The sequence below is a fragment of the Lipophrys pholis genome, assembly GCF_963383615.2.
Source record: "Lipophrys pholis genome assembly, chromosome: 5".
Taxonomy (NCBI): Eukaryota; Metazoa; Chordata; class Actinopteri; order Blenniiformes; family Blenniidae; genus Lipophrys; species Lipophrys pholis.
In genome coordinates, this window is record NC_137628.1 from 19,947,182 (window position 1) to 19,971,754 (window position 24,573).

Genomic DNA, 24,573 nt, shown 5'->3' on the forward strand with positions numbered 1-24,573 from the left:
AATGAAGTTGTATACTTTGTCATTTATACTAGTAGATGCTCTACAGTTTAAGAATTTAATTATTCCTTTCATGTTTTTGCCATCTACTTATTTTCTGCCTTGTGGAACACAAATTTCACTACAAATCAGAGCACTGCATTATTGAGGGTGTTTTACCAATAAATTAATCCTTTATCTACAACATGACAATGTTACGCAGCTCATTTTCTCAGCATCTAAACTACAGAAAGGAAACCACAACTCAGATTAAGTGGAAAAGATGGTAGTTTTATTGGTCAATAACAGGACTTGATGGACATTAATTTATTCGACATCCAGCTCCACCACAGTGGTCTTCTCACTGACGTAGATGCCGTCCAGGAACTTCCTGATGTCCTTCTTTCTGACTGTGGTGGCCTGTTGGATCAGGGCAGCTGGAAATAAACAAAGGAGCATGAAGGTAAACATCTGAGGAGCAGCAGATTTAACAGAAACCTGCAGAAAATGACCTGAGCGCCAAAGAAGAAAAGATTTAGGTGAAGTCAAAAACATGGAAACATTTTCAAACGGTGCAGCGCGGAGAAATATGTAAATGTGGATTATATGAAAAATACAAAGATAAACTAACATGCATTAATGAAGCAGTTGGCATTCACAGCTTCAGGCGCCAAAGCTACAACGGGTTGTACAAATCTTTAGTATTTTATTGTTTTTTGTAACATGAGAATCCAAGCCTGTCGCAGTTGGTTCTGAGACGATGTTTAGGCTTTAGGAATAAAAAGATAATGTATATATAAAAAGATTCAGAAGCACAGCTGATTGTGACCGTGTAAACAGTGTGTCCATTGTTCAATGAGACTTGACTCAAGACACCAAAATTAAATCTGCTGAATCCCACAGCCGACGGTCTCGCCACTGTGGGTCCTGAGCATGACTCCTGACCCCCATCAGCTCCCCAGAGGACTGGAGTGTGGCTGCACCTCCACATCCGAGAAATACGATTTGCCAATGTGGCAGAAAAATGAACAAAAAAAAAAAAAGCCAAACTCCTAAATGGTCAGGCTCTTGCTATAAGTTAATAATTTTATTAGGATTCAAGCATCATTATTTATATTAAGTTGTATTTTTCAGTGGCGGTATTGTAAGCGACATGAGTGTTTGATAAGAGAATTTTGCCCCCCCAAGTTCATCTTGGTTCCCAAACAAAGCAGTGACGAGAATGAAGATGCTGCTGAAGAAGAAACGACCATTAAAAGGGAAAACAGTGTGAAAACCATGCAAAGGAAGAAAAAGCCCCCCTTGTCGGACACACCAAGCGGCTTCGACGACAGTATCTAACCTCTACGAGTGCTGGTGTAACTTTTACTGCTCCGGTTCCACTACGGTTCCCTTCTCAGACACGTAAATGCCGTCCAAGAACTTTCTGATATCCTTATTTTTGACTGTGGTGGCCTGCTGGATCAGAGCAGCTGCAACAGAGAAGGTGGGGTGAGGAAGACTACAACACACATCACAACACATCAGGGTAAATTAAATAAGACGAAGGGACCAACAGAAATACGTCAATATACAAGGTCACATGGGGTTAATGCACGACAGTTGTGGTTTGGCTTAAATTCAGACCATTACTAAATGTAATCGCTCAAAATGGAATAGTTCAGTTTGATGAGGCTGGATAACTGATGTCACAGCTTCCTATTGACTGTTTTCAACAAGGTCAACGTGCTGACCAACAAGTATTAAAGTTTCAAGTGAGTCGAGGCCAAACTGAACTGTCGTTAAAGATGGGAGACAACAGTTCACAACATTAACAAGGCAGGAATAAAAACTGAGATGCAGTGAAAGTTCTTTGTCGAAGACATAAAAAAGGTAGTAAACACTTGGATCATATTATTCTGAGGTGAGATCAGTGATTCTCACTCCAGGAGTCAAGAATCCTCCAAAGATGGAAGAGTACATGAGGAATAACTTCAAGCAAAGGCTGCTCATAAACATATTTCAAAATACCAATAGTAAACAAAGTTTTACCCCATTTTGAATTATTTTAGCAGTGACATAAAATAGAAACCTCTTCTGGCGCTGCGTAACAAAGATATGTTTACCTCCGACTACACATGAGTACTCACTGAAAACTGATGTGGAAACACAAAAGAACCAATACTGAGAAATCCTGTTCAATGAGAGAAGTGAAGCAGCTACATTGGATTCCTTTACGAGTGTCTGAGGGAATTACGTCACTGTGTGGTGACAACTTTTATTAATTTTGATTTCTTCATGCGCATAAATTCTGAAATGATTACAGAAAGAATTTACTTTTTGTCCCAATCAATAACTATCGCTGCACCTCATTGATAACACGAGGGTTTATTCTAACAGAAGAAATGTCTTAAGTCAGAGGAGGACCAACAAACTCACAAATCACAGAAATTCACTTTTTCTTTTAGTAAAAAGTGAGAATGGGAGTGGGTGAACGGGCTAAACATGACAAGATGTGTATTAGGATCAGGTGTTCGGCCACAAGACTGCTCGTTGTAATCTGGAGGAGATCAGGTGTTCAGTTTCAAAGGTACCAGCATTCTGCTATTAATGTCCATTTTTCCTTTCCGTTATAACGCAGTGGAGGATCATGTGTCTACAATGTAGAACCACTGTTGGGGAAAATAAAAGCAGACTAACCTGAGTTAGAAACCAGCTCGATATCGTTTCCCTCCAGGACCAGCTCGTCCTTCTGGGCAGCCGAGACTGAGCACACCACACCTGCAAGCAGAGGGCGAAAACATTTCACCGGCAGCCACAATATATTTAGTATATAGAGATCTAAAGATAGCATGTTTAAAAAAAAAGATTAGCTATTAAAGCGGAACTTCAGTTTTGTTTGTAATTGGGAAAAGCTGAACAGCTTTACCCATGACAAAGATTCGACAAATCATTTAGTGTAACCTGTTTAAGTTCAATGTGTCAAAGTCCTTTTGTTTTGTTACATCCAAGTTTCACCAAATTTACTTTACAACTTATGTCAAATCACTGCAGAGTTGCTATGAACATTTCCGGGCCACACATCCATGTCATAGTCTGCAGCAGACTCACCTCCCCTCATTCGGACACGGCGAATGTACTTCTCTCCCAGGAAGTTCCTGATCTCCACCATATTTCCAGACTCCTGAATGACGACGTTGATGGGGAAATGGGCGTACACCGAGCGCATTTTATACCTGAAACCCTGCAATCAGACAAGCGAGAGACGATGAGGAAGCAGGCCAAGTAAATCCTTGAATGAAGAGAACAGCAGGTATAGAATAAAATAAACTAACCAAGAGTATTCAAAGCCTAAAGCGTGGGCCTCAATTCAACACAGACAAATGTGTCTCAAGCAGTTTCACTCAGGTAATTGTTTCCAACACACGTCTCAAAAATCGTACCAATGTCACTCCCTTGATCATGTTCTGAACGTGGCTGCAGATGGTACGAACTGTGGCCAGCTCCTTCCTGTTTCCCCACCATTTGTCCACACGCAGCTGAGGGGGAGCAAAGCAAACAACTCACATTAGTTTCCATTCACCTTCAGCAGTCCTGAAACACTTTTACTGCTCACAGAATTGGCACCAACTATTCAAGTTATTAACGATTATTTATAGGATTATGAACGCTCAATACAGGTCAAGAAAACATTTAATAAATGCCGCGTAGAAAACTGTTAACATAAACTTAAAAACCTAAAGGTTTGTCCTCTTCTACTGTACTATACAAGACAGCATGCTCTTTGTATTTCTGTATTCTATATTTCTTTGTAAAGCCCAGTGAATTGCCTTGTGTTTGAATGGTGCTCTATAAATAAATCTGCCTTGCCTCCTTACCTTGTTCTGTTTCTTGCCCAGCAGGCTGAGCTCCAGGTTGATGTGGTTAAACTCCCTGGTAAGCTTGCCACGGGGCCCTTTAACAATCACTGTTCGGCCCTTCAGCCTCACCTCGACTGTGGACAGAAGGGAAGAGATTGAAACATTAAGCTCCAAAAACACCTTGCGGACCAGCAGATGAAGCATATCAGCCAGCGATAATAGTTTCTTTAACTTTAGAACTGGTTTGTGCAATGGTGTAACAGACTGCAACTCTACAATCAAAATTGTACACTCTACTTTAATGACATTTCAGACAGCAGCCAAGATAAAAAGTCCACATCAGCATTTAAAGTGAGTTTTCCCTGAAGTCCTTCAAGAGCGGGAATAATGGGTTTCAAAACTTCAAGGCTTAATAATCTCTTCATTCTTACCATTGTCGGGGAGGTCGACAGTCTGACTGCTGAGAATGGTCTTCATTCTACAGGAAGGGAAATTAAACTTTTATTCATTGACACTTGTTTACAACACATATGTCAGGTACATGCGCATTGCTTTACAGCAGAGGCTCAGGTCATTTCTTTCTGAATGTATTGACAGCCTGTGGGTGAAGGAGCTTTAAGAAAAATGGTTTGTCTTGAGTGTCTAAGTTTAACAAACCAACATTGTCCAGGGAAATTTAGCGGAGCAGCAGAAACTAATGCATCCACACTGAGCATGTTAGCATCACGGCTAACTTCAACTGTGATGCCAAACCCCAGATTCCAGAGAATAAAGAGCTGCGTTTATGTTTAGATTAACTCAACAATTAGTTACGTCAACACATCATAGGAGGCTCACTCACGGATGAAGACACACATATTTTCAATTTACGTAGTTGTACTAGTAGCGACTGTTAGCATTAGCACAGCCTCAGGCCTCGGAGACGCTGTGTGGCAAAAACTATCACAATAACTCCAGATAAACCATAATTACATACTCAATACAGTCCGGAACCCATAGATAAATAGTATACGCATGTAAATGTTGAAGGATGAGCATAAATCGGGTTTAATTTGTACAGATGGAGTTAGATGAAGCGCAGAGGCTTGTTCTAGGATATCCTCACCTCGCCGGTAGCGGAGGAAAGGAAGAAGGATCGACGTCATCACGCTGTTGTAGAAAACGTGCGTGACGCGGTCAGACATCACGAGCCGATTTCAGGACTCGCTGACAATGAACGGTCATTCTGAAATAGTTTACCTTCACAAATTTAAAAAATTCAACTTTTAAAACATTAACATTTGTAAACTTAAAAAAGAGAGAAACTTTTTAAGATATACTTTTTCAAATTATTTTCAACATTTAAGTGGATGAGAAACTCCTTCAACTTAGAAACATCTAGGTTCGCCATACTTTGAGCAGGAGACTTCATTTTACTTTTACAACTTTGCCACATCTGTCCACAGACATTCTCAGTTGGAGCCCAGCAAGTAGTGAGGACCCGTTCAATGCTGCTTGCAACTTTAATTTTCTTTCTGTGTTTTTGTTATTTCTATTAATTGTTTTGATTTGCTGCTCTTGCCCACCTTATTAATAGCCTTTCTGAGATACACTTCTTTTTTTGATTCTGAGAAGTAGTAAGTAGGAAAACACGTTCTTGCAAATAGCAGACTGTCAGGGCCTGTTGACCTGTTGACACAAAGCAAATGTGTCAGCAAAACTTTATTTTGGGGGTCTGTTTACACGACACTGCTGTTCGGAATCACTGCACTTGCACCCCCTTATGGAGCGCTGTTATTGTTTTAAAGCAATGTTTTAAAATTTAAATCTGCCACCTACTTTACTACGTGACTTCCTGTAAAGAGATGCAGCACACAAAGAAGACTTACTTTCTATATTAATGACTGTGTGTTTGCGCTTTTCCTTTATTGTTTCATTCATATAAAATGTTTTCTATATGTATGGTTCCCTCTCTTCCGACCCGACTGTTGTCACGTGAACGCAGCGCGAGACCAAACTAGCTGCTCGCCGAGCCTCACTCGCTGTGTCCAATGTCATGGCGCTGCTCAAGCAAAGCTGCTGCGTAGCTGGACGTTTCTCCACAAATCACCTGTGGCTGAGTCCCAGACGCTTCCCTCAGGTGAGTATCTCCACTCGCTGCTCCGCACGGTCACTGACCCACGGTGTTGTTGTGGCTGTGACGCCTGTCAGAGGCCTCCGGGCGACGGCAGCCCGCGGCAGGTTTTGTAACGGCTTCATTGTTTATATTCAGGTTTGGTTTTGCGTGTTTACATCGAGTCAGTGAGGGACTTTGTGATAGAAACACCAGAGGTGAAGCAGTGAGACCTGGATTAACCCTGCATGCCCCTCCCCCCACAGGCTTACACCTTAAGTCTGACCACTGCGGCCGAATCCTCCCCGGACCAGGCTGAGAGGAAGAAGGAGCTGCTGAGCCACGATGGACCCGATCTGCAAGACTTCATCTCTGGGGAGCTGTCAGAGAAAAGCAAATGGGCCGAGTACAGAGGCAACCTGAAGAGGCAGAAAGGAGAGCGGTGAGATACAGGGGGCAGAGGAGTGGAGATTGTTTTAGAGTTTCATTAAAAGTCGGCTGCTGTCAGAGGAGTTCAAAGATCACAGCAGACCTTATCTGGCTGTGATGAATCCACGTGAATTCCACCAAGAGAGAACATGAGCTGCACGGATACACAGAATCCTCAGAACTCAGCCCTTAAGTTCACAAACAAAAAACATAAACAGTGTGTATTCATCAGCACAAGGCACAAACAAAGCCGAAATCTATTAATGTGACTTTAAAAATTCATGCTCAGCTTTAATGTGGCGAGATCCACATTTTATGGCCATTCATGGTGAAAAGAAGGACATTTCCGAAGCTTCACATAATTGTTGCTCTGCTATAAAATTCAAAAGCTATTTCGCTCAGTTGAACCTATTAAAAGCTTGTCTTCCTGCTCTCAATCTGCTCCATCATCAAAGTCAGTGTTTTCATTTTCCACCATGTGGCTATGACATCACATTGAGTTTTTCCTCCGGAGCGTCTGTTCATAAAGAAAAATAATAATTTCATACCGTCCACACCTATTTGGAGATGGTACACAAATGTAGTGACTTCACTGTGTTGCCATTAAAGGCTGCGGCTTCCTCCGTGGCTGAAGACTGAGATTCCCATCGGAAAGAACTACAACAAGCTGAAGAACTCACTCCGGGAGCTCAACCTGCACACAGTGAGTCCAGAATGAAACACTCTCCCCTCTACCTTATTGAACAATGCAAGTCGTTTAACAAACATATATAATATAATATATTAACACTTCCTTTTCATTTACACGTTCAAATTTGGATATTTCAGGTGACGGGGTAATCAAAGATATAAAAGAACAATTTCTACCCATGGAAATGATTCCGATATCGTCTTTGTGTCTCTTCTCTCAGGTGTGTGAGGAGGCCAGGTGTCCAAACATCGGGGAGTGTTGGGGGGGAGGAGAGTATGCCACAGCCACTGCCACCATCATGGTGAGTCTCTGCCACACTGTGGCGCTGTTTTCCAACAGTTTACCTCTAATGATAGGGAAAGACAAACTACTCTGGCCTGTAAGTACAGCACATGCTGTGACATAACATAGCAGCAACAAGGGAACGAAAGCCCTTTTATTCCATCATCTAGTCAATCAGTTAAAATTGCACCACTTAACTAATCACAAGAGAACATTTAATGTATTATTATTGTTAGTTCTTGTTGTTTAGCTATTTGAAAAAATTAATCAAAGTACTATAATAAAGAAAGAGCACAAATCAAGTTAAAAATGTTTTAATACATTTCCTAATTATAAAAATAGAATAGTAGCTGAGATAAATTCATAATATTGATTTTGAAGTGTCTCTTTAAGAGATTTGAAAAGGATACAACTGAAGCCAGTCTACCTTCCAGAGTACCAAGTCTCAAACAGCAAGCCGTTGTAATTCTTAGGATCCACTGTGTATATCTTCAACAATGAGCTGTTACAGTCTGTACGTTATTAGATAATCACTCTTCCTCTCTTTGCAGTTGATGGGAGACACTTGCACTCGCGGCTGCAGGTTCTGCTCCGTGAAGACGGCCCGTCGGCCGCCGCCTCTGGACCCAGACGAGCCGTACAATACAGCCAAGGCCATCGCTGCCTGGGGGCTGGACTATGTGGTTCTCACCTCGGTGGACAGAGACGGTAGTGACTCTTACCTCAGTGTTCACTGATCTGCCATAACAACATGACGTCTGACAGGAAAGTTTGATTTTGGCCAAATTGTGATGACAAGAAGAATGTGTCAGAGCTCCTGCTGTCCTTAGTGTCTATCAGAGGTTTAGCTCATATTGGTGCAGAAACTTATTCTGGTGTAATTGTTTGATTTTATTAAAAAAAAAAAAAGAAAACTGCAACCTGTTTTCTAAAACCGGGTCTGATCCAGTGACTCATTTTTCTCTTTGTGTTGCAGATATTGCTGACGGAGGGGCGGAGCACTTTGCTAAGACTGTGTCAAACCTGAAGGCGAGGTAAGGGCTCCTCCCTTTTGGATCTACACAATATTTTTATTGTGACAATGCACGCAAGCATGAACTGGTAAACAACATATATCTCCCGTCTTATTAGAAACTCTCGTATCCTGGTGGAGTGTCTGACGCCTGATTTCCGTGGCGACCTGGCAGCGGTGGAGAAAATCGCCCTGTCGGGGTTAGACGTGTATGCCCACAATGTGGAAACCGTGCGTGAGCTCCAAAGGTAATGAGACTGTTAATATAGTAATAGTGTATGTGACCAGCTCACTATTGACTCTGTCGGGTGTTACACCCAGTCTCGGAGTGGCTGCGACACAACCTGATTAAATACTTGTTCTGCAATATAACAGCCGGCATGTCGTGTTGGTACAATGGTACCTTTTACAATATATTCAAATGGGAATAAACTTCAGGGATTTTTAAACTAAACCTACAGCGAGAGCAGCTCACCTGAACTTCAGTGTTTTCAGCTGCCTGCAGGCACTGCATTGGCTCCTCTGTGTTATTGTGCTTTTGTAAGCAGTTATAACATTCTTTCATTTTATTTTGATGATCTTGAAGTTTATTGGACTAAAACCAAATGTTATATCCTACGGTACGGAGATTTAGAAAATTAACTTTTTCTTTCTTTCTGAAATCTTCCTAGATTCACATTAAAGGTGTCGTAGTTTGGCTGCACTGACAGTGAAAGAAAATGAACATTTCTCTGGTGTTACTATAGTTACTGAATGAACCCGCAGTCTGGGTGCATGTTTAGGAGGCAGCTTCCTTTCAAGGGTCGGATCATTTACTTTTTTCGCACGCCTCTCTCCAGATTCGTCCGAGATCCCAGAGCAAACTTTGACCAGACTCTGAGCGTCCTGAGGCACGCTAAAAAGGTCAAGCCCTCTGTGCTCACCAAAACGTCCATCATGCTGGGACTCGGGGAGACGGACCAACAGGTTAAAGACACACTGACGGGTGAGTCTGAAGCACAGTCGCACACAAACGGCACACATCAGCAGTTTCTCCAACGAAACCTCTGTGACGGCGTTTCAGAGCTGAGGGAGGCAGGAGTGGACTGTTTGACTCTGGGACAGTACATGCAGCCCACCAAACGTCACCTGAAGGTAACAGCCCTCTTTTTATTTCCACGTCGACTGCATAAGCAGCCAAGTCTGCAAAAGTCACATTTTGCCAACAGACAGGTGTGGTGATGGTGAGTGTTTGTGTTTAGGTGGAGGAATACGTGACTCCAGAGAGGTTTGCTCACTGGGAGAAGGTCGGGAACGAGATGGGCTTCGTGTACACGGCCAGCGGGCCACTGGTGAGATCATCCTACAAAGCAGGTGAGAAGTCTTCAGCACAAACCTCTTTAAAACACAGTTGGTAAATGTCATTAAGCTTTTCTGTAGAAACCGTTCCATTATGTTGTTGTTTGCATTGTTCAAACATTGATCATTGCTGTCATGGATGCATTCATTTGAGTTGATTTATTCACAACAGTCTGTTTTGTATCGGTGTCCCATAGGTGTGAATGTGAGTGTTTCCCTGTGGCCCGTCTCACTTGCAGCTTGCGTTCGAACCCCGAGTTAAATAAAGATGGATGAAAGTTCTTTCAGTGAATGTAAAGATGTATCTGAAGCGTGTAGGAAGGAAATAAATGAAATCTCTTTAAGTATATTCGACCCAATCTGATCACATAGAAAGTAAACCTGTAGTCGTGATACTCTGGCCGAGCCTCGGCGTGGATTCACGAGGGCAATGCAATACTTGCTCACATTTGATGTTTTTGCTCACGACAGGCGAGTTCTTCTTGAAAAATCTCCTGGAGAAGAGAAAAGCTGAAGCCACTGTCGCTGAATGAGAAGCCGCCGGAGATCTTCTGTGCCGAACCTGCGACTTCACATACGCGGGCAAAATGCACTGTGGTGTAGTAATTTAAGAGGAACCACATTAATCATGACTGGTAGTAACATGTGCAACACAAAAAGGGAGGTTGATGGTGTAGAAGTAAAGTCCACTTGTGACACCACATAAGGAAGTTGAAAGAGAACGACTAGCACGAAGAGCTCCTCAGATATGGAGATAACCTGCATGTACACCACAACCACGTTAACCCTACAACCAGCTGTGAGCAGAGGCTGTAATTTGCCATTTCTGCCCCTCGGGCGGCTTTAAATTACACCCTCTATGAACTCAGTCCTCTCACTGGACGTGAGGTGAACAAACCACCTCTGACTTTGAGCTTTTCATGGGCTCTTATATGCCGACCACATGAGGACTGATGTCCGAGTGAATCATAGGTTATTTCTTATTAAACATTCGCTGTCAACCAATACAAACATGATCTTTTGCTTGTCAGGGCCACTGTTTAACTCAGTTTTAAAGAGTTATTTTTTTTTTTTAACTGAAAAAAGTACAAGACAAGGCCAACAACACTTCTTGTTAGGCACAGGGGGATTGAAATAAGCTTTTGATGTCTCTGTATCTGCAGAAGAGCTGGTTTGGAATTATTTGCAGTTTTTCTAAAGTAAAAACTTTTTACACCTGAGCAATGATATTGTTTTCGACTCTGCTCAGCCCGACGAAGCTGATCTTTAAAATGTACATTTGTATTTAAAGAAATAAAAGTTTTCAGTTCAGTTTGTGTCTTTTCACACATACACTACTCACAAAATGATAAAATATATTGTACTTTAACCTTTATAAGTGAACTTGATGTGACCTTGAACGCAAGTTCAGTGTTTCAGTACTTTTTGCATAACTTGCTCTTCTCTACCAAAGAGCTTAACGGCAAACATCACGACGTGTTTGCTCCATGAATCGACTAATACATTTCCAGGTTCAATTAGAAATGGTGACGCCTAATAAGTGATGAACAGTACCTCGACTATTGGAGACTTCAAACGGGATGAATTCCACTGCACGTCTGTTTGCAATAATAGCTTCGTTCCTGACGCTGTCAATGAGCTGAATCAGACGCAGTGACGTTGCACTTTGTTTTATCTTGCAATATTTATTGATCATATTTCTTCGCTCCACTTGTTATCATGGCTTTTAATATTTTATGTTCTTATCCTGGTTTTTATCTGCGAGATGTCTTTAATCATTCTCAGGTTTGTTTTTAAATCGACCTTGAGCTTATTATTCTACCTTATCTTTGTACTTATTATTGGTGAACGGCGGAACAACGAGCCATTCTTTTTATTTGTCACTCGATCAAGTACCTGCCTGTCCGGTTGAACGTATTTTGTTTTAAAAATTAAATGCAATCATTCCTTGCATATCTACTCACGGGTAATAAAGTACCGTAACCCTTGAGCCGAGAGGCACTGAAGCGTCACGTCAGACTATTGGAAGCCGTTGACATCAGCGCGGTCTGGGAAGGGACCTGACCACACCACCAGACCGTCTTCATGGGACCATGTGGTTTACGCTCCACTGTTGTTGGCTTTCGTTTCAATTAATTGTTTGAGATGAGGAAATCCTCATTGTATGCTTCTACTTAAATACCCTACTTTAAACAAATATCACTGTAGCTTGAACTTTTTACATTTTCCATAAATTTTACCCTAACTTTTTGTAAGTAGTGTAATTTAAAATAACCCAACGGGTAAACGCGAAGTACATAAATCATATTTTATTTATTGCATTGACTTTTTTAGTCACCAGCCACCGATACAGAGAAAATACTGATTTATAAAAATAGTTTAAAAAAAAAAACGGTATAAAATCTGGCGGAATAATACTTGATTATATAATAAAACCGTAATAAAGTAGACTCCCACTAATAGTGTTCCTTCAACATGAGTACAACAGACATCTATGCCAAATGTAATTCGGCATGAAACGTACAAAATTATTTGTATATCTGGAATGACTTATCTAAGAACTTCACCCAGAAACCTAAAATCATTCACATTTGTTTTTGACTCAACCGGCTGCTTCTTCTCAAACGGCCCCCTGCAGAGAAGCAGTTACTCACACCGTTTCACCCTTTGATCAGCTCAGTGATAAAAAACAGAAAGCTACAGAAAGAAAAATTCCATTTGTTAAAAAAAAAAAAAAAAAAACTAAAAAGGCAGAGAGGAGGAATGCGTGATGCTGATTGAGGGAGACATTTCAAACTTTGGCCTTCTTGGTGGGCGGTTCAATGGCCGTGATGCGAGGGCAGACAGCCGCCGGCGTGTAGGGGATTCGTGCTGCGGTCACCTTCTTACCAATGGTTTCAATCTACAAACAGAGAGTCAATTTAAGTTTTGTTTTTTAAATATCCATGTGTCACTGCAAAAGCCTTTATTCTGGGGTTCAAGAGTTGTTATTAGGCCGCCCACCTGAAAGCCGATGCTCTGGAGAAGAGGGTGAAGGTGGTCCAACACCCTGCGGCCATCGAATATGAAGGCAGGCTTCAGCATCTTCTTGTAAAGCTTCTCATAATCCAGTTCCTGTTTTGATATTGAGGTAAGAACAAATAGAATAATTAAAAAGCAATGCCAAGACACCTTTCAAGATAAAACCATCTGTTAGTGAGCAAAGTGAGCCTGACCTTAAACATGTCCCACTCAGTGCAGATGACCAAAGCATGTGCGCTCTGGCAGGCCTCATAGGGGTCCGAGGTGACGGTCACCAGCTCCGACACTGCAAACACAAACGTCTCTGTTAGTGGATGAACTTTCCCCCTTGCTGATCTACACATACACATACACACACACACGCACACACGCACACTACCTCTTTCCGGGTTGTCCTCTGAGATGCTGGGCTGGGAGAGGTCATGAATGATTTGCTCTTTAAGTACTTTGGGATCATAGATGAACAGCTTGGCGCCCTCATCCATCAAATACTTTGAGATGTAGATACTGGACGACTCCCTGGAGTTAAAAAAACAAAACAAACGCACACACTTGAGTCTGACCACTGATCAGGGTTAGAGTTCACCTTAGTTTGCTGGTAGGGCTTCATGTGGAGTAAAGTGTAATCAGGTTATTCAGCAGTGACTTTGCATTTATCGTGCGGACAAAGTCAACATGTGTTGCTTTTGAAGGGGTCTTTTTGGACAGAGAACATCTGGTTTATGATTAACATCTGCAGTGCAGCTCAGAAGCTGTTCAGACCTGCAACAACATCTAAGTTTGTGGCATTTCAGGATTATATAGGGTGTTTGTGTTTCTCCTCCATGGCACAATGCAAACAATTTCATCTTTTTCAGTTTGTATTGCAGGTGATCATGACTCATCTTGTCAGCTCTGGGCTGTGAAAAGGACGCACCATAGAAATGTGTTTGTCTACTTGTAAGGAATATTTGCGTCAGCCCACATTGTTTGGCGTTAAATTACTAAAGTGTTTGGAGGCAGGGATGAGTCATTGAATCAAGAAGTGAAATGAAGAATAAGAATGTTTATGATGATGGAATTAGGATAAAATATAATGTTACAAACTTGGAGATACACAATCTTTCTTTTTTAAATCAGAGTACTAATAAGATTCTTTTTTAGTTTGTACACATTTGGGTAAGAAGAGCTAAGATATACTTATCAAAGAATGATTTAACTCTAACTAAATGATTTTCTCACTTCATTAAATAATACAACAGAAATTAACATTCATCATCACAGCAACAAGAGAAACAAGATTCATGTAACAAAGCATCTCAATAGAAAATACTAAAATAATAAACTAAATCACATCAATGTTGGTTTTGTACTATAATTACGTCTAAGCAACGGGACAAAATTCCATTATCAGAAACATAAAAGTAAATAAGGACCAACCTCGTGTCACCAGTGTCTTTTTTGAAGGAAAAGCCCAGCAGAGCGATCTTTTTGCCAGTAACCGTGTTAAAGAGACAGTCAATGATCCTGCAAGCAAAGCGCCGTCTTTGGTACTCGTTCATGTCGATCACCTGAGAAAACAGAAGTGAAGAACACGGGCAAGACAGAGATATTACCACCAAAATTACTTATTAAAAGTAAAATGTCTGGTGGGATTTCCTGTGTCGTTCCCACCTGCTGCCAGTACGAAGCCACCTCAGGCAGGTTGAGGGCCTCGCACAGATACACCAGATTCAGTACATCTTTCTGGAAACAGCTACCACCAAAACCTGGGGACCGGAAAAGACACAACGTTTAGAGAAAACCCGAAACGTTTCCTGAAACTTCCTTTGAACGAGCTGTGAGTGCACTTCTTACCCACGCTGGCTTTCAGAAACTTGCTGCCTATTCTTTGGTCCATGCCGATGGCCTTCGCTACCTCCTCCACGTCGGCTCCGGTGGCTTCGCACAGAGCGCTGATACTGTTGATGCTGCTGATTCGCTGAGCCAGGAACGCGTTGGCCGCCTGAGGACAGAGTTTAACTGCTGAGATTGTTGGACATTACTCAACAGGCATGTAAAAAAAACGACAGTAACTGAAATTCAAGAATCACTAAATATCATTTATGAGACCGACATGTTGACTGTTGGATAGATGCGGCCCCTGGAAAGGGGGGGGTTACAGTTTTCCTCACATGAAGAATGATTTGAGATCGAGATGTAGGCAAACAAGAAAATACATCTAGACACATCACCTCCTTTATTGTGATGGACCTTTTTTCATGGTTTTATGTGGATTTTTTTTATTATAGTTACCGTATTCATAAATACAATTGGCGAAGGATAGATTCCTAAAATAATGGATAAGTATAATTCAAGGCAGGAAAACTGTGATTCAGTCTGTGTTTAATCTTGGAGTATAAGAATCTATGGTATTTTTTAATGAAGCTAAACTTTAATTGTCAATCTGACCATTTCTTACTGAGAATAATCAGCTTTGTTTAAATGAACATTCGTTGCAGCAACACACTCACCAGTTTGGAGAGTTCAGACGACCACGTGTTGGTGGTGATGATTCGAGTCTTTGGCACCCAGTGCTCATACACGGCACACAGCGCTCTGATTGCCCTTTGACCTTCGGCTGTCTCATCTCCTCCAATCAGAACACGGTCTGGTTCCTTCAGATCCCGCACCGCTGTTCCTTCCGCAAGGAACTCGGGGTTGGACAGCACCTACATGAGAGATGAAACTTATGAAACAAGAAGCGCACCAACGCACACCAGTGAGCTGTGGAGACGTGTGAACACACACCTGCAGGTTAAGGCTGGGTTTGGTGTTGGCGTCGAAAATCCGGCGGATGCTCTCAGCGGCTCGTACTGGCACTGTGCTCTTCTCCGTGACGATCTTGTAGCCATCAGATACCTCGACGATACGACGAGCGCATGCCTCAATGAACTTCAGGTCAGCCGCACGGCCTTTCCCCATCCCATAGGTCTTAGTTGGGGTGTTCACCTGGGACAGGAATGTAAACTTTGAGTGCAAGGGACTTCTTTTTTTTTTTTAAACAATAATGGTGGAGAGAAACAAGTCCCTTTTAGCAATTATAACACGTTTGTTTTCTACAGTACCTTCTACCTTGACACCATGAGAGGTTAGAACTTTTTGCACTTACAGAATATTTTAATCTGCAGAGTTTGAAGGAGCGCTGTAAAATGTCCTGGTCTCCACACTCAGAGAGACTGTTTCTGGGTTTAAATGAAGAGATGAATGAGGAACTCACAGAGATGAAGACGAGGTCAGCGTCCCTGATGCCCGAGTCGATGTCCGTGGAAAAGAACAAATTTCTCCCTCGGCATGATTCAACCACTTCCTTCAGTCCGGGCTGCAAAGGGAAGAATGAGTTGGAGACTGTGTCAGTGGATGAGTTGTGAAAAACAAGGCAAAACAGTTACCAATGTCTCGGGAGTCCGTAGTGACCGCTCTGTAACTGCCCTGCACTAGTCATGATGATGCAATGCTTGTGGCTGGGTTTGACGTAGAGAAGTTGCAGAAACATCTGGGATTAATTCATGTCTCCTTCAGCTGAGCGCATGAGGTGGTGCAATATTTTAGAGAAACACCAGAGAGAAATGTTGCTGAGCAACATCGCCTACAACGATTTTACTTAAAAAGCTGACAACACTTTGTACAGTACAGGCAACAAAAAGCCAAAGAAGACCGTCGTGGCCAAAACACGTTTTATATCACTGTTCCTAATGAGCTCTTATCTGCTCCTCTCAGAAATGCTTTGATTAGAACAGAAGTAATGTAGTACCTCATAAATGGGCAGAGTGTCTGAGTTCCAGGCTTTGATGCGGGACTCGTTGATGTCCACCACCGTCACCGTGATCTCAGGACACATGTGAGCAATGACACTGCATGTCGGTCCTCCGACATACCCAGCACCGATGCAACAGATTCGTTTAATCTGGAACATCTGAGAAAAATAACAATAATTGAATTATTAAAACATAAAACTGGTTTGAGCAAAGATATCCTCCCCAGATATAAACTCCCCCACATCCACCAGTCCTTCCACACTATACTGAGCAACAAGTATTACATAAAAAAAAAAAGAAACAGCTCAATATGTTTCAGGAGAACATTGATCTTCTTAACAACTCTTTAGTAAAAAAAAAAAAACATGCACAAAAAAGGTCAAATCATTCCATTTATAATAAAAAAGCTAAATCTCTTGTGGCCTAAATGACGACCGACTCATCGAAACACTTCAGTGAACTCCATCTACTTAATCGTTGAATACATCATTATTTTAGTTTGGCACTTTTCTATGCTAAATATCTCAACTATTTTAATCCCCTACTTTTCTTGTTTGGTTCATCGTAACTAAACAATCAGTCTTTATATTTTCATAAAACACTCGATGAGTTTGACAGAAAAATAAAGAACAACCACTTTGATCATTTACTGGGTTTCATAGACTTCCAACCTTTGTTACTTCCTATTTAGATAGAGACAAAATCCTGGCTAATTTTACATTTGCAAATTCAACAAATTATTAATTAAATTATAATCAAAGGTAGTCCCACCCTACAGGGTCAGGAGGATTTCATATCTCACAAATGCATAGTTGACATGAGCTCTGCCCTATTGTTTTATGGTATTATTACTGATGTTGTATATCACAGACCCAGAAAGAATATTCTAACTATGCAGTAAGTTTGAGTTGTGCCCAACCTGGACTCAACCTGAGGTCCGTCTCACTATGAAGTGAGAGTTCTAACCACTACACCACTGTGCAGACATCACTTCAAGATTCAGTGTCGAAATATGTACTTGTAATAATCCCTTATTATAGTAATAATTAATTTGTTTGAGAAACACTACACTGCACAGACTTGAAATATATTAAGAAGTATTAAAGTATTTCCCCTGGTCACTCTCGCTCTCTTTAAGACGAGACAAGGAGTTTCACAATAAAAAAATATATTTCAGCATGTGATTTGAAGACAGGGGTTTCTCACTGTGGCACAAATATAATATATCTGACATATAGAGGAACGCATAGAAATGTAACATATGTCCTTCTAATACACTTCAACAATAAGGAAAGTAAATACCACAGTGGTGAAGGGAAGAAAGCTAGAAATACGAATTGGAAATCAAAGCAGGGATTCTTATCAGTATGTTGTACTTTTATCTATCAGCTATTTATAAAGAGTACAAACACGAGTTTCTTTATTTACTTCTGGGTTCTTCCTCCGACTACAACCACGACCTTCCGTGTCCCCGCACTGCTGCCGGAAAAAAAAGTCATTCCACCAAATCCCTTATTCGTGCTGCGCCTGTGCCTCGTCCTGACAAGGTCCACATTATTCCCTGGATCCGCAGTGAGCCTCCAGTCGCACCGTTACAGCCTGCCGGAGAATAAAGAGCCTCTCATCGCCACCGTGCCACGTCTCCGGTTCACTTGCAGCAGGTTAGCGGCGTCGCGGCGCACTGACACCGTCCACAGGCTAACATTCCCCGTTCAAAACGACCACCCCGGAGCCGGTTTACCGCTCCCGGGATTATCTCCTATCGCCTCCGTCAATAAATGACCGCGTCGGGCTGCCCTGCTAGCGGCAGCTAGCCGTCGTTACGTTACATTACGTTACGTTACCTCTGCAGCTCAACTTCAGGAATGCGTGGATTATTTTAGCTCCTCCGGCGAAAGGCTCCCGTCGAGAAGGGCGTTTAAAAGTGCGAAGTCTCGTGCTGCTGCCGACGGGAACTGTCCTCAACCGGGCCGTGAATCAGCGCCTCCGAAGTCACACGCCAGCGGGACTCCACGGGGAACTTTTTAATCGCAACCACCGTCTCTTCTGGCTCCAATGTGCCCGTCCACAGTCCGCCGACACCGTCTGCGCCTCCATAGAACTCCGCCCACCGTTCACGCGGCTCCGCCCAACGTCTACGTAACCCCGCCCATTGTCTGATTAGCCACGCCCACCGTCGGCAGAGCTCGGATGCCACGAAAGCGAGCACACTTCCTGTGCACCGGCTTCAAGGTAATGCACATGCTTGAAAATAAAAGTATGGACCTAGTTCCTGTTCTCTGGCTACAAAATCTGTCCTCTCTTACCAAAATGTGTGAGTAGACGGATTTTGACTATTCCCACACTTTGGTTAGAGAGGACAGATGGTTTTGAGAAATTCAATAAAACAAAAAGAGCGTCAACAGTCACACCCTGACCTTGAAGGTTGATTCGATTAGAAATTTTCAATATAAAACCAAGAATTCATCAGCTTATGAAACCAGCATGACACACCTCAGGAAGAGCTCCCTACCATCGAGTTAGATGAGACAAACTAGTCTATTGAACACAAGCGGATAAAGCCATTCGGATAAGAGGCAAAATGTCTTTAAAGACATACAACGTTATATACTTTTAATTTCTGTTTGTCATACTTTATTGAACCCTCTTGGAGGGAACCTCTCTGCCAAGTGGACCCATGTGAGCAGCCACACTTTGGCGCTGGGGAGAGCTGCTGGGGGTCGAGGATCTTGCTCAGGAACACCTGGTGCATGTTTTTGGGACTCTGGGAAGAAACTGTAGAAAACACACACACACATGCGGAGAACATACAAACTTGACACAGGTAAATGAACCCAGACCTTCTCGATGTGAGACAGAGCCCCAACCACTGCGCCACCGCACCGAGTCTTCTGATTCAGAATGTTCGCCAACTTTCATTAAAGACACGATACCTCTTGTAGACCGAGTTATCAATTATTAATATAATTATGGGATACAATTTGATTTAATAACGTGTTATGCATGTTTGCATTACCTTGTTTATTTAATGAGTTTGACTTTGGATCTGACTTTGTGACAAAGATGAGACTGTAGGTCTGACAGATGAAATGACCAAAGAAGGTTTTCTAATCCAAAATGAGTATATAAAATCTATATATCATTAGTGGGTGTAATCAGATGAAATAATAAGTGGACTATGCAATACAGCAGTTCAAGAACAAGCAGAGACACAACCAGTGGCAAAGTGATATTAATAGATTTTTTACATTGACGTCTATTCTCATTCACAATTCACAATGCTCACTACTGTATGAAATGATAAGAGACAAACTCGGCACCCTGACATCACTATTTTGTTTATTAAGTGCACCATTTCATCTCAAAGAAGAAAAACGGAAATTTGCACAAGTATAAAATGTATATATCCTGTCACAAGTCAGCCGCAAAATATTGACTTAAAATGTCACAAGCGACAGACATAAATTCCCAGGATGGTTTATTCTGGTTCAAAAGTCATTTTCCAAATGGTACGGTTTTGTTTGGAGGGCTCCATGGTGGAGGTGAATTGCCCAGGTTTATTATTGCCTGGATCTGTCTTTCTTCTCTCTCTCTCTTCTGTTCCAGATCCTTTCTTGCCTGTTGCGGAAAAAAAAAAAAAAAATCATCTGTGACTAAAAAGAATAACAATCTCTTCCTGATACCAAAACCATCAAAATACAAAATACACAAAGAACATACACTTTACAAGATACAAGGTTGTCCTTGTGCGTGCATTAGGACTATTTTATAATTGGAGCTGGAGATCCTTTTAACAATCCTGTGTATCAATAGTTAATTAAAAATCACAATAATCTATGAAAACCATTTCAGTGGTTATGGGGGAGACTGTATCTTTTTGTGTGTGTTTGAGAGAGAGAGAGAGAGAGAGAGAGAGAGAGAGAGAGAGAGAGAGAGAGAGAGAGAGAGAGAGAGAGAGAGAGAGAGAGAGAGAACCTGCAAATCTTCAAATCAAAAACCTTATTATACCTCATGTAATTTGTCATCACTTCGACTTACCAGCCAGTGTTCATATGTCTCCAGAGCCATTTTCTCTCTTTCTTCCTTCATGTATTGCTCCTCCTGTGCCTGAGTTCGGACCTTTTTGCGTTCTGTCACATGCTTTTCATGAAGGACATTTTTCTTCTTTTCACTCCTGAATCATGTAAGAGAAATGAAGCTGATTAAAAAATGATTTTGAGTGCGACAATGTGAGCGAAAAAGGTAGGCGGCTAAAGGAGGTTAAATAACCAGCGATGGCCGACTTCTAGTGGTTATGATTTTCAGGTATTTAGCATTGTTGCCTAACAGGAAGAATGATCTGGGTTGTGATAAGTAGCGTGTGTGTGGCGGTCGCACCTTCTTCCTGTATTCTCCAGGTATTTCTGATTTCATGCAAACGAGGTTGATTTGTGAATATAACTTATCTGTTCAGTGTGTGTGTGATAGGTGTTTGTGTAGTCTCTCTCTCTCTCTCTCTCTCTCTCTCTCTCTCTCTCTCTCTCTCTCTCTCTCTCTCTCTCTCTCTCTCTCTCTCTCTCTCTCTCTCTCTCTCTCTCTCTCTCTCTCTCTCTCTCTCTCTCTCTCTCACACTCACCAGTTAGAAAAAGCTGAAGTGCTGTCTTGCCGTCTCTGTTCTTCTTTTTCTTGCTTTTTCATGTTGAGTTTATTTTCAGAGTCTTTCTGTTTTCTGTACTTCTCCTTGAGCAGATGATCGTGCTCATGTTTCCATTTTTCAAATACCTTCAGTTGTTTAAAAAAAAAAAAGCAAATATTAAAGTGACCCAAATAAACAGGCTGGCTACGGCTCTCAGGAGGATTCACCATAAAACTGCTCTTCACCTGTTTAGCCGACTCTCTCTTTTCTTCTTTCTCTTCAGTCGCTCGTTGCTCCTTTCTCATGGAATCCTGCCTTTCTTTGGCCTTTGCTCTGAGACTTTCTGTTTTCCTTTCTTTCCATGCATTGTAGGACATGATGGCGTCTTCCTTTTTTGACTCCTCCTCCTGTTTAAGATAAACAGTGAGCTGCAGTCGCTTATATTAAAAACGCTGTGCTTTTCTCCACCAAACAATTTACACACCCGTTTCTTTGTTTCCCTCTGGAGTTCCTCTTTCTTCTTTATTTGCATGTTTCCTCTTGAATTTTCCTTTTTCTTTTTGAGCCAGTCCTTGAAAGAGACAGAACATTGACTTTACTAATCACAAAAAATATGCCTCCCGCCTGATGATATGAAATAGATTTACAACACGGTAATACATTTTATTCATTCATTCATTCATTTTCTTCCGCTTATCCGTTTCCGGGTCGCGGGGGTGACAGTCTGAGAACAGCCACCCAGGTCACAATGCACCGATTAAGAACCTTCCTGCAGGTGGTGAGCCCACGGGAAGGTAATACATTTTAACATATATAAATTACTTTCAAGAATAATTTATCTGTACCTGATGTGATGATGAATAAACTGAAAACAGCAGAGTCAGCAATCTTGTCTCATTGGTGACTGTTAACGTTTGAAACGATCTAATATTTTGTATGTTGGCGACAAATCTAAAGGATAATGCTATACATCGACGCTCTACTTAAAGCAGAGAGAAAACAACCCGTCTACCACAGAAAACTATCGTCTTGACCAGGGGTGTCAAACATTGGGCCAGCCAGATTGCCTTTCTTTTATTATTTTTCAATTTAATTTTTGCTGACATTTTACTGGTCGAGGCTCCTCATGAACAAATGGCGTTTGACAACAATGGACTAGATTTTTAAGTGTGTTAAATATGTTCTCCACCATGTGTGTGTCGCTCTAAAGGAGAACACAGAATCACACTGACCTGATAAATAGCAGCTCTGAGTGAATCTGCGTCTTCTGGCTGAGAATCCTGTCGTGAAACTTTTTGATCGAGGACTCTGAGTCGACCCAAATACTTTGATTCCACTTTTCCGGAGCACACACTGTGAGATCTCTTAGTGGCCTGAGAGCAGGTGCCCGAGGTACTAAAGCAGAAAAAAAAAAAAAACATGATTGATTACATTTTTTCAGTTTTAAATATGGACCCTTGTTAGTAAAATTAATTACAGACTTAGTATCAGATGATTTTTCAGGGACATGAGAAAGTTGATCTCCAGATGGATCCTAAAAAGGAAAAAATAATACATTGACACTTGAAATGTTTATTAAGATAAAAAGTAAACATCTTCATTATGTCAAACAGTGTAGGATAAGACTTACATTTGGCTCTTCAAGTGATGTAAAGCAATGTCTTCCCTGCTCTTTACTGTCATCAGAAAGAAATCCATCTAGAAAACAAATTTAAAAAAAAAAATCTAAGGTTTTCAGAGTCTTAAACAGCGACAGCTTTGATCGCAAACACTAGACTTGTTACCTCGAGATCCAGAGCTGACAGTGGATTTGGTAATAAGTTGTGACTGTTCACTTTTATTTGAAGATAAAACTGTGCGATCTCCATTGGTATACTAAAACAAAATGACATAGAAAAGACTTAATTATGAAGTTGACCTTTTGAATCTATAGGTTGAGAATTCTGAAGCAATGGAAGAGACAAACCTGTGGGCTGCAGCTCCTCACAGCAATGTTGCTGGATGTATCATTTGAGAGGGGGATTGATGCAGAAGAGGTCTGGGGCCTGCTGATATCCTGAAACTCGCTTTCATCAGGTGGCTTTTCTACAGCGTGAAGGCTCAATCCGAGGGTCCTCTGTCTTGGTTTGGGTTTAGGCGGTTCCCTTTCACTGACATCACCTGAATAGCAGACAGTATAAGAATATATGTGAATCCTATATATTCACAGATGCCCAAATGAATGTACAACAATATAATGTACTCGACTGAGGAGACCTGCTAAAGCTGTGTGATTGAGATCAGATGTCGATAACTGTGTCGTCAGAGGGGAGATGCTCTTCTCCTCTGGACCAGGAGTTTCTCCAACGCTGCCATCAGACGGCAGCGGCAGCGGCAAGTCCAGCAGTGTGTCATCTGATGTTTGGTATGACAGAGAGTCGCTTAGGTTTCTGCCTATATTTTGATGATCAATAGGCTTCACGTTACTGTCTTTAACTTGTGCATTGTCCTCGCTGGCATTAGTGGATTCAAAAGAGTCGTTGTAATTGGAGTGTCGACTGACGGATGAGTCTGGGTGATCGATCTCTGATCCTGTTGTGTTGTTTGAAAAAGAGCTGGTTCTTTGGGATTTCAAGAATGAAACTTTTTTTGTCTTATTTTCTTTGCTCTCATCGTCTGAAAGGTCAAAGGTGCTGGTTCTGGATTTACTCCTGGCAGACTTCAGTGCACCAGTTCTCTGCTTCCTCAGTTTCACAAGTCTTTGAAGAAAATCTGAAAACAGAAAATAACACAATCTTTTTCGGAGATGCTAGAACTCCTTGTGTGCAATCAAAACCTACTTAAACAGTCATCGTACCATCATCATCTTCCTCAAAGTCATCAAAGTAGGAGTAAGGGCTGGGTTGTGTTTTGCTTGCCCTGGCAGAGACAGCAGCCTGAAGTTCATCCTGCAGGAGGTTGAGATGATTCAAAACACAATAAGGAAGATAATTTCATTCTTATGAGATCCAAAATGCATCCAATAAAGCGCTCACCTGAAATGTTGTTCTCCTGGTTGTTTTCGGGCTTTTGGAGTAAGCCAATGTCCTAAACTCTGGATTTGTCATGCTGAAAACTGTTAGCGTCTCCACCTGGTGTTAGCATATTAGCTTGGGTTCGCTTAAACTTGTTTGCCGGGAAGCTTACAAATAAAGGCGTCGCATATCAGTGATGTCGGAAGATCGGACCTATACTCACTTTCACTTCGATCTTCGTGTGCTTCAATACCCACAGCGGAGCCCTCAAAGTATATTGATGAGCTGGAGCTAACGGAGTTGTTGACGGTAACCAGGGGAAACACTTCCGGTTGAACACCGCGCATGCTCTGTAGCCTGATCGTGTGATCGGTGCAGTTTTTTGCGTTAACCTCTCAACCTTAACCTTTGAAATAAGTTTAGATGAGTTGATATTAATCAATAGATTAATAGATTGAATGGTTTTAGGTTAATCACAAACAAATTTAACATTTTCCTGAAGCATTGAA

At 41.7% G+C, this 24,573-nt stretch overlaps 4 protein-coding genes across 8 annotated transcripts; 1 reads left to right on the forward strand and 3 right to left on the reverse strand.

Annotated features, from left to right (window-relative positions):
- Window positions 1–246: 246 nt before the first annotated feature.
- Window positions 247–4,965, reverse strand: rpl9 (ribosomal protein L9). 4 transcript variants are annotated; one of them, XM_080462801.1, is made up of 8 exons: window positions 4,921–4,965; window positions 4,247–4,293; window positions 3,834–3,949; window positions 3,399–3,494; window positions 3,067–3,199; window positions 2,656–2,736; window positions 1,319–1,448; window positions 247–413 (listed from the first exon to the last, which is right to left on the reverse strand). In XM_080462801.1, exons 2-7 carry the CDS (start codon window positions 4,290–4,292, stop codon window positions 1,342–1,344), a joined length of 579 nt encoding a protein of 192 aa, XP_080318927.1. In that variant the 5' UTR covers window position 4,293; window positions 4,921–4,965; the 3' UTR covers window positions 247–413; window positions 1,319–1,341. The 4 variants fall into 4 exon arrangements, with proteins under 4 accessions (XP_080318927.1, XP_080318930.1, XP_080318929.1 ...); XM_080462804.1 differs by having other exon boundaries at window positions 4,874–4,929; XM_080462803.1 differs by having other exon boundaries at window positions 4,792–4,929.
- An 843-nt stretch (window positions 4,966–5,808) lies between these two features.
- On the forward strand, window positions 5,809–10,969 carry lias (lipoic acid synthetase). Its single transcript, XM_080463529.1, has 11 exons — window positions 5,809–5,934; window positions 6,174–6,349; window positions 6,946–7,039; window positions 7,248–7,328; window positions 7,861–8,017; window positions 8,286–8,343; window positions 8,441–8,569; window positions 9,161–9,306; window positions 9,385–9,455; window positions 9,563–9,674; window positions 10,131–10,969. Exons 1-11 carry the CDS (start codon window positions 5,851–5,853, stop codon window positions 10,190–10,192), a joined length of 1,170 nt encoding a protein of 389 aa, XP_080319655.1. The 5' UTR covers window positions 5,809–5,850; the 3' UTR covers window positions 10,193–10,969.
- A 363-nt stretch (window positions 10,970–11,332) lies between these two features.
- Window positions 11,333–18,565, reverse strand: ugdh (UDP-glucose 6-dehydrogenase). 2 transcript variants are annotated; one of them, XM_080463526.1, is made up of 12 exons: window positions 18,301–18,565; window positions 16,453–16,614; window positions 15,919–16,020; window positions 15,450–15,650; window positions 15,173–15,370; window positions 14,517–14,664; window positions 14,334–14,428; window positions 14,100–14,230; window positions 13,060–13,199; window positions 12,875–12,966; window positions 12,663–12,773; window positions 11,333–12,561 (listed from the first exon to the last, which is right to left on the reverse strand). In XM_080463526.1, exons 2-12 carry the CDS (start codon window positions 16,612–16,614, stop codon window positions 12,451–12,453), a joined length of 1,491 nt encoding a protein of 496 aa, XP_080319652.1. In that variant the 5' UTR covers window positions 18,301–18,565; the 3' UTR covers window positions 11,333–12,450. The 2 variants fall into 2 exon arrangements, with proteins under 2 accessions (XP_080319652.1, XP_080319653.1); XM_080463527.1 differs by having other exon boundaries at window positions 11,945–12,561; window positions 17,885–18,543.
- A 900-nt stretch (window positions 18,566–19,465) lies between these two features.
- map9 (microtubule-associated protein 9) lies at window positions 19,466–24,399 on the reverse strand. The gene is made up of 14 exons (XM_080463530.1): window positions 24,288–24,399; window positions 24,086–24,181; window positions 23,908–23,998; window positions 23,328–23,822; window positions 23,038–23,231; window positions 22,856–22,946; window positions 22,702–22,769; window positions 22,553–22,605; window positions 22,304–22,466; window positions 21,556–21,642; window positions 21,317–21,478; window positions 21,072–21,217; window positions 20,495–20,630; window positions 19,466–20,074 (listed from the first exon to the last, which is right to left on the reverse strand). The coding sequence occupies exons 2-14, from the start codon at window positions 24,155–24,157 to the stop codon at window positions 19,952–19,954; spliced, it is 1,881 nt and encodes a 626-aa protein (XP_080319656.1). The 5' UTR covers window positions 24,158–24,181; window positions 24,288–24,399; the 3' UTR covers window positions 19,466–19,951.
- Between the last annotated feature and the right edge of the window lie 174 nt (window positions 24,400–24,573).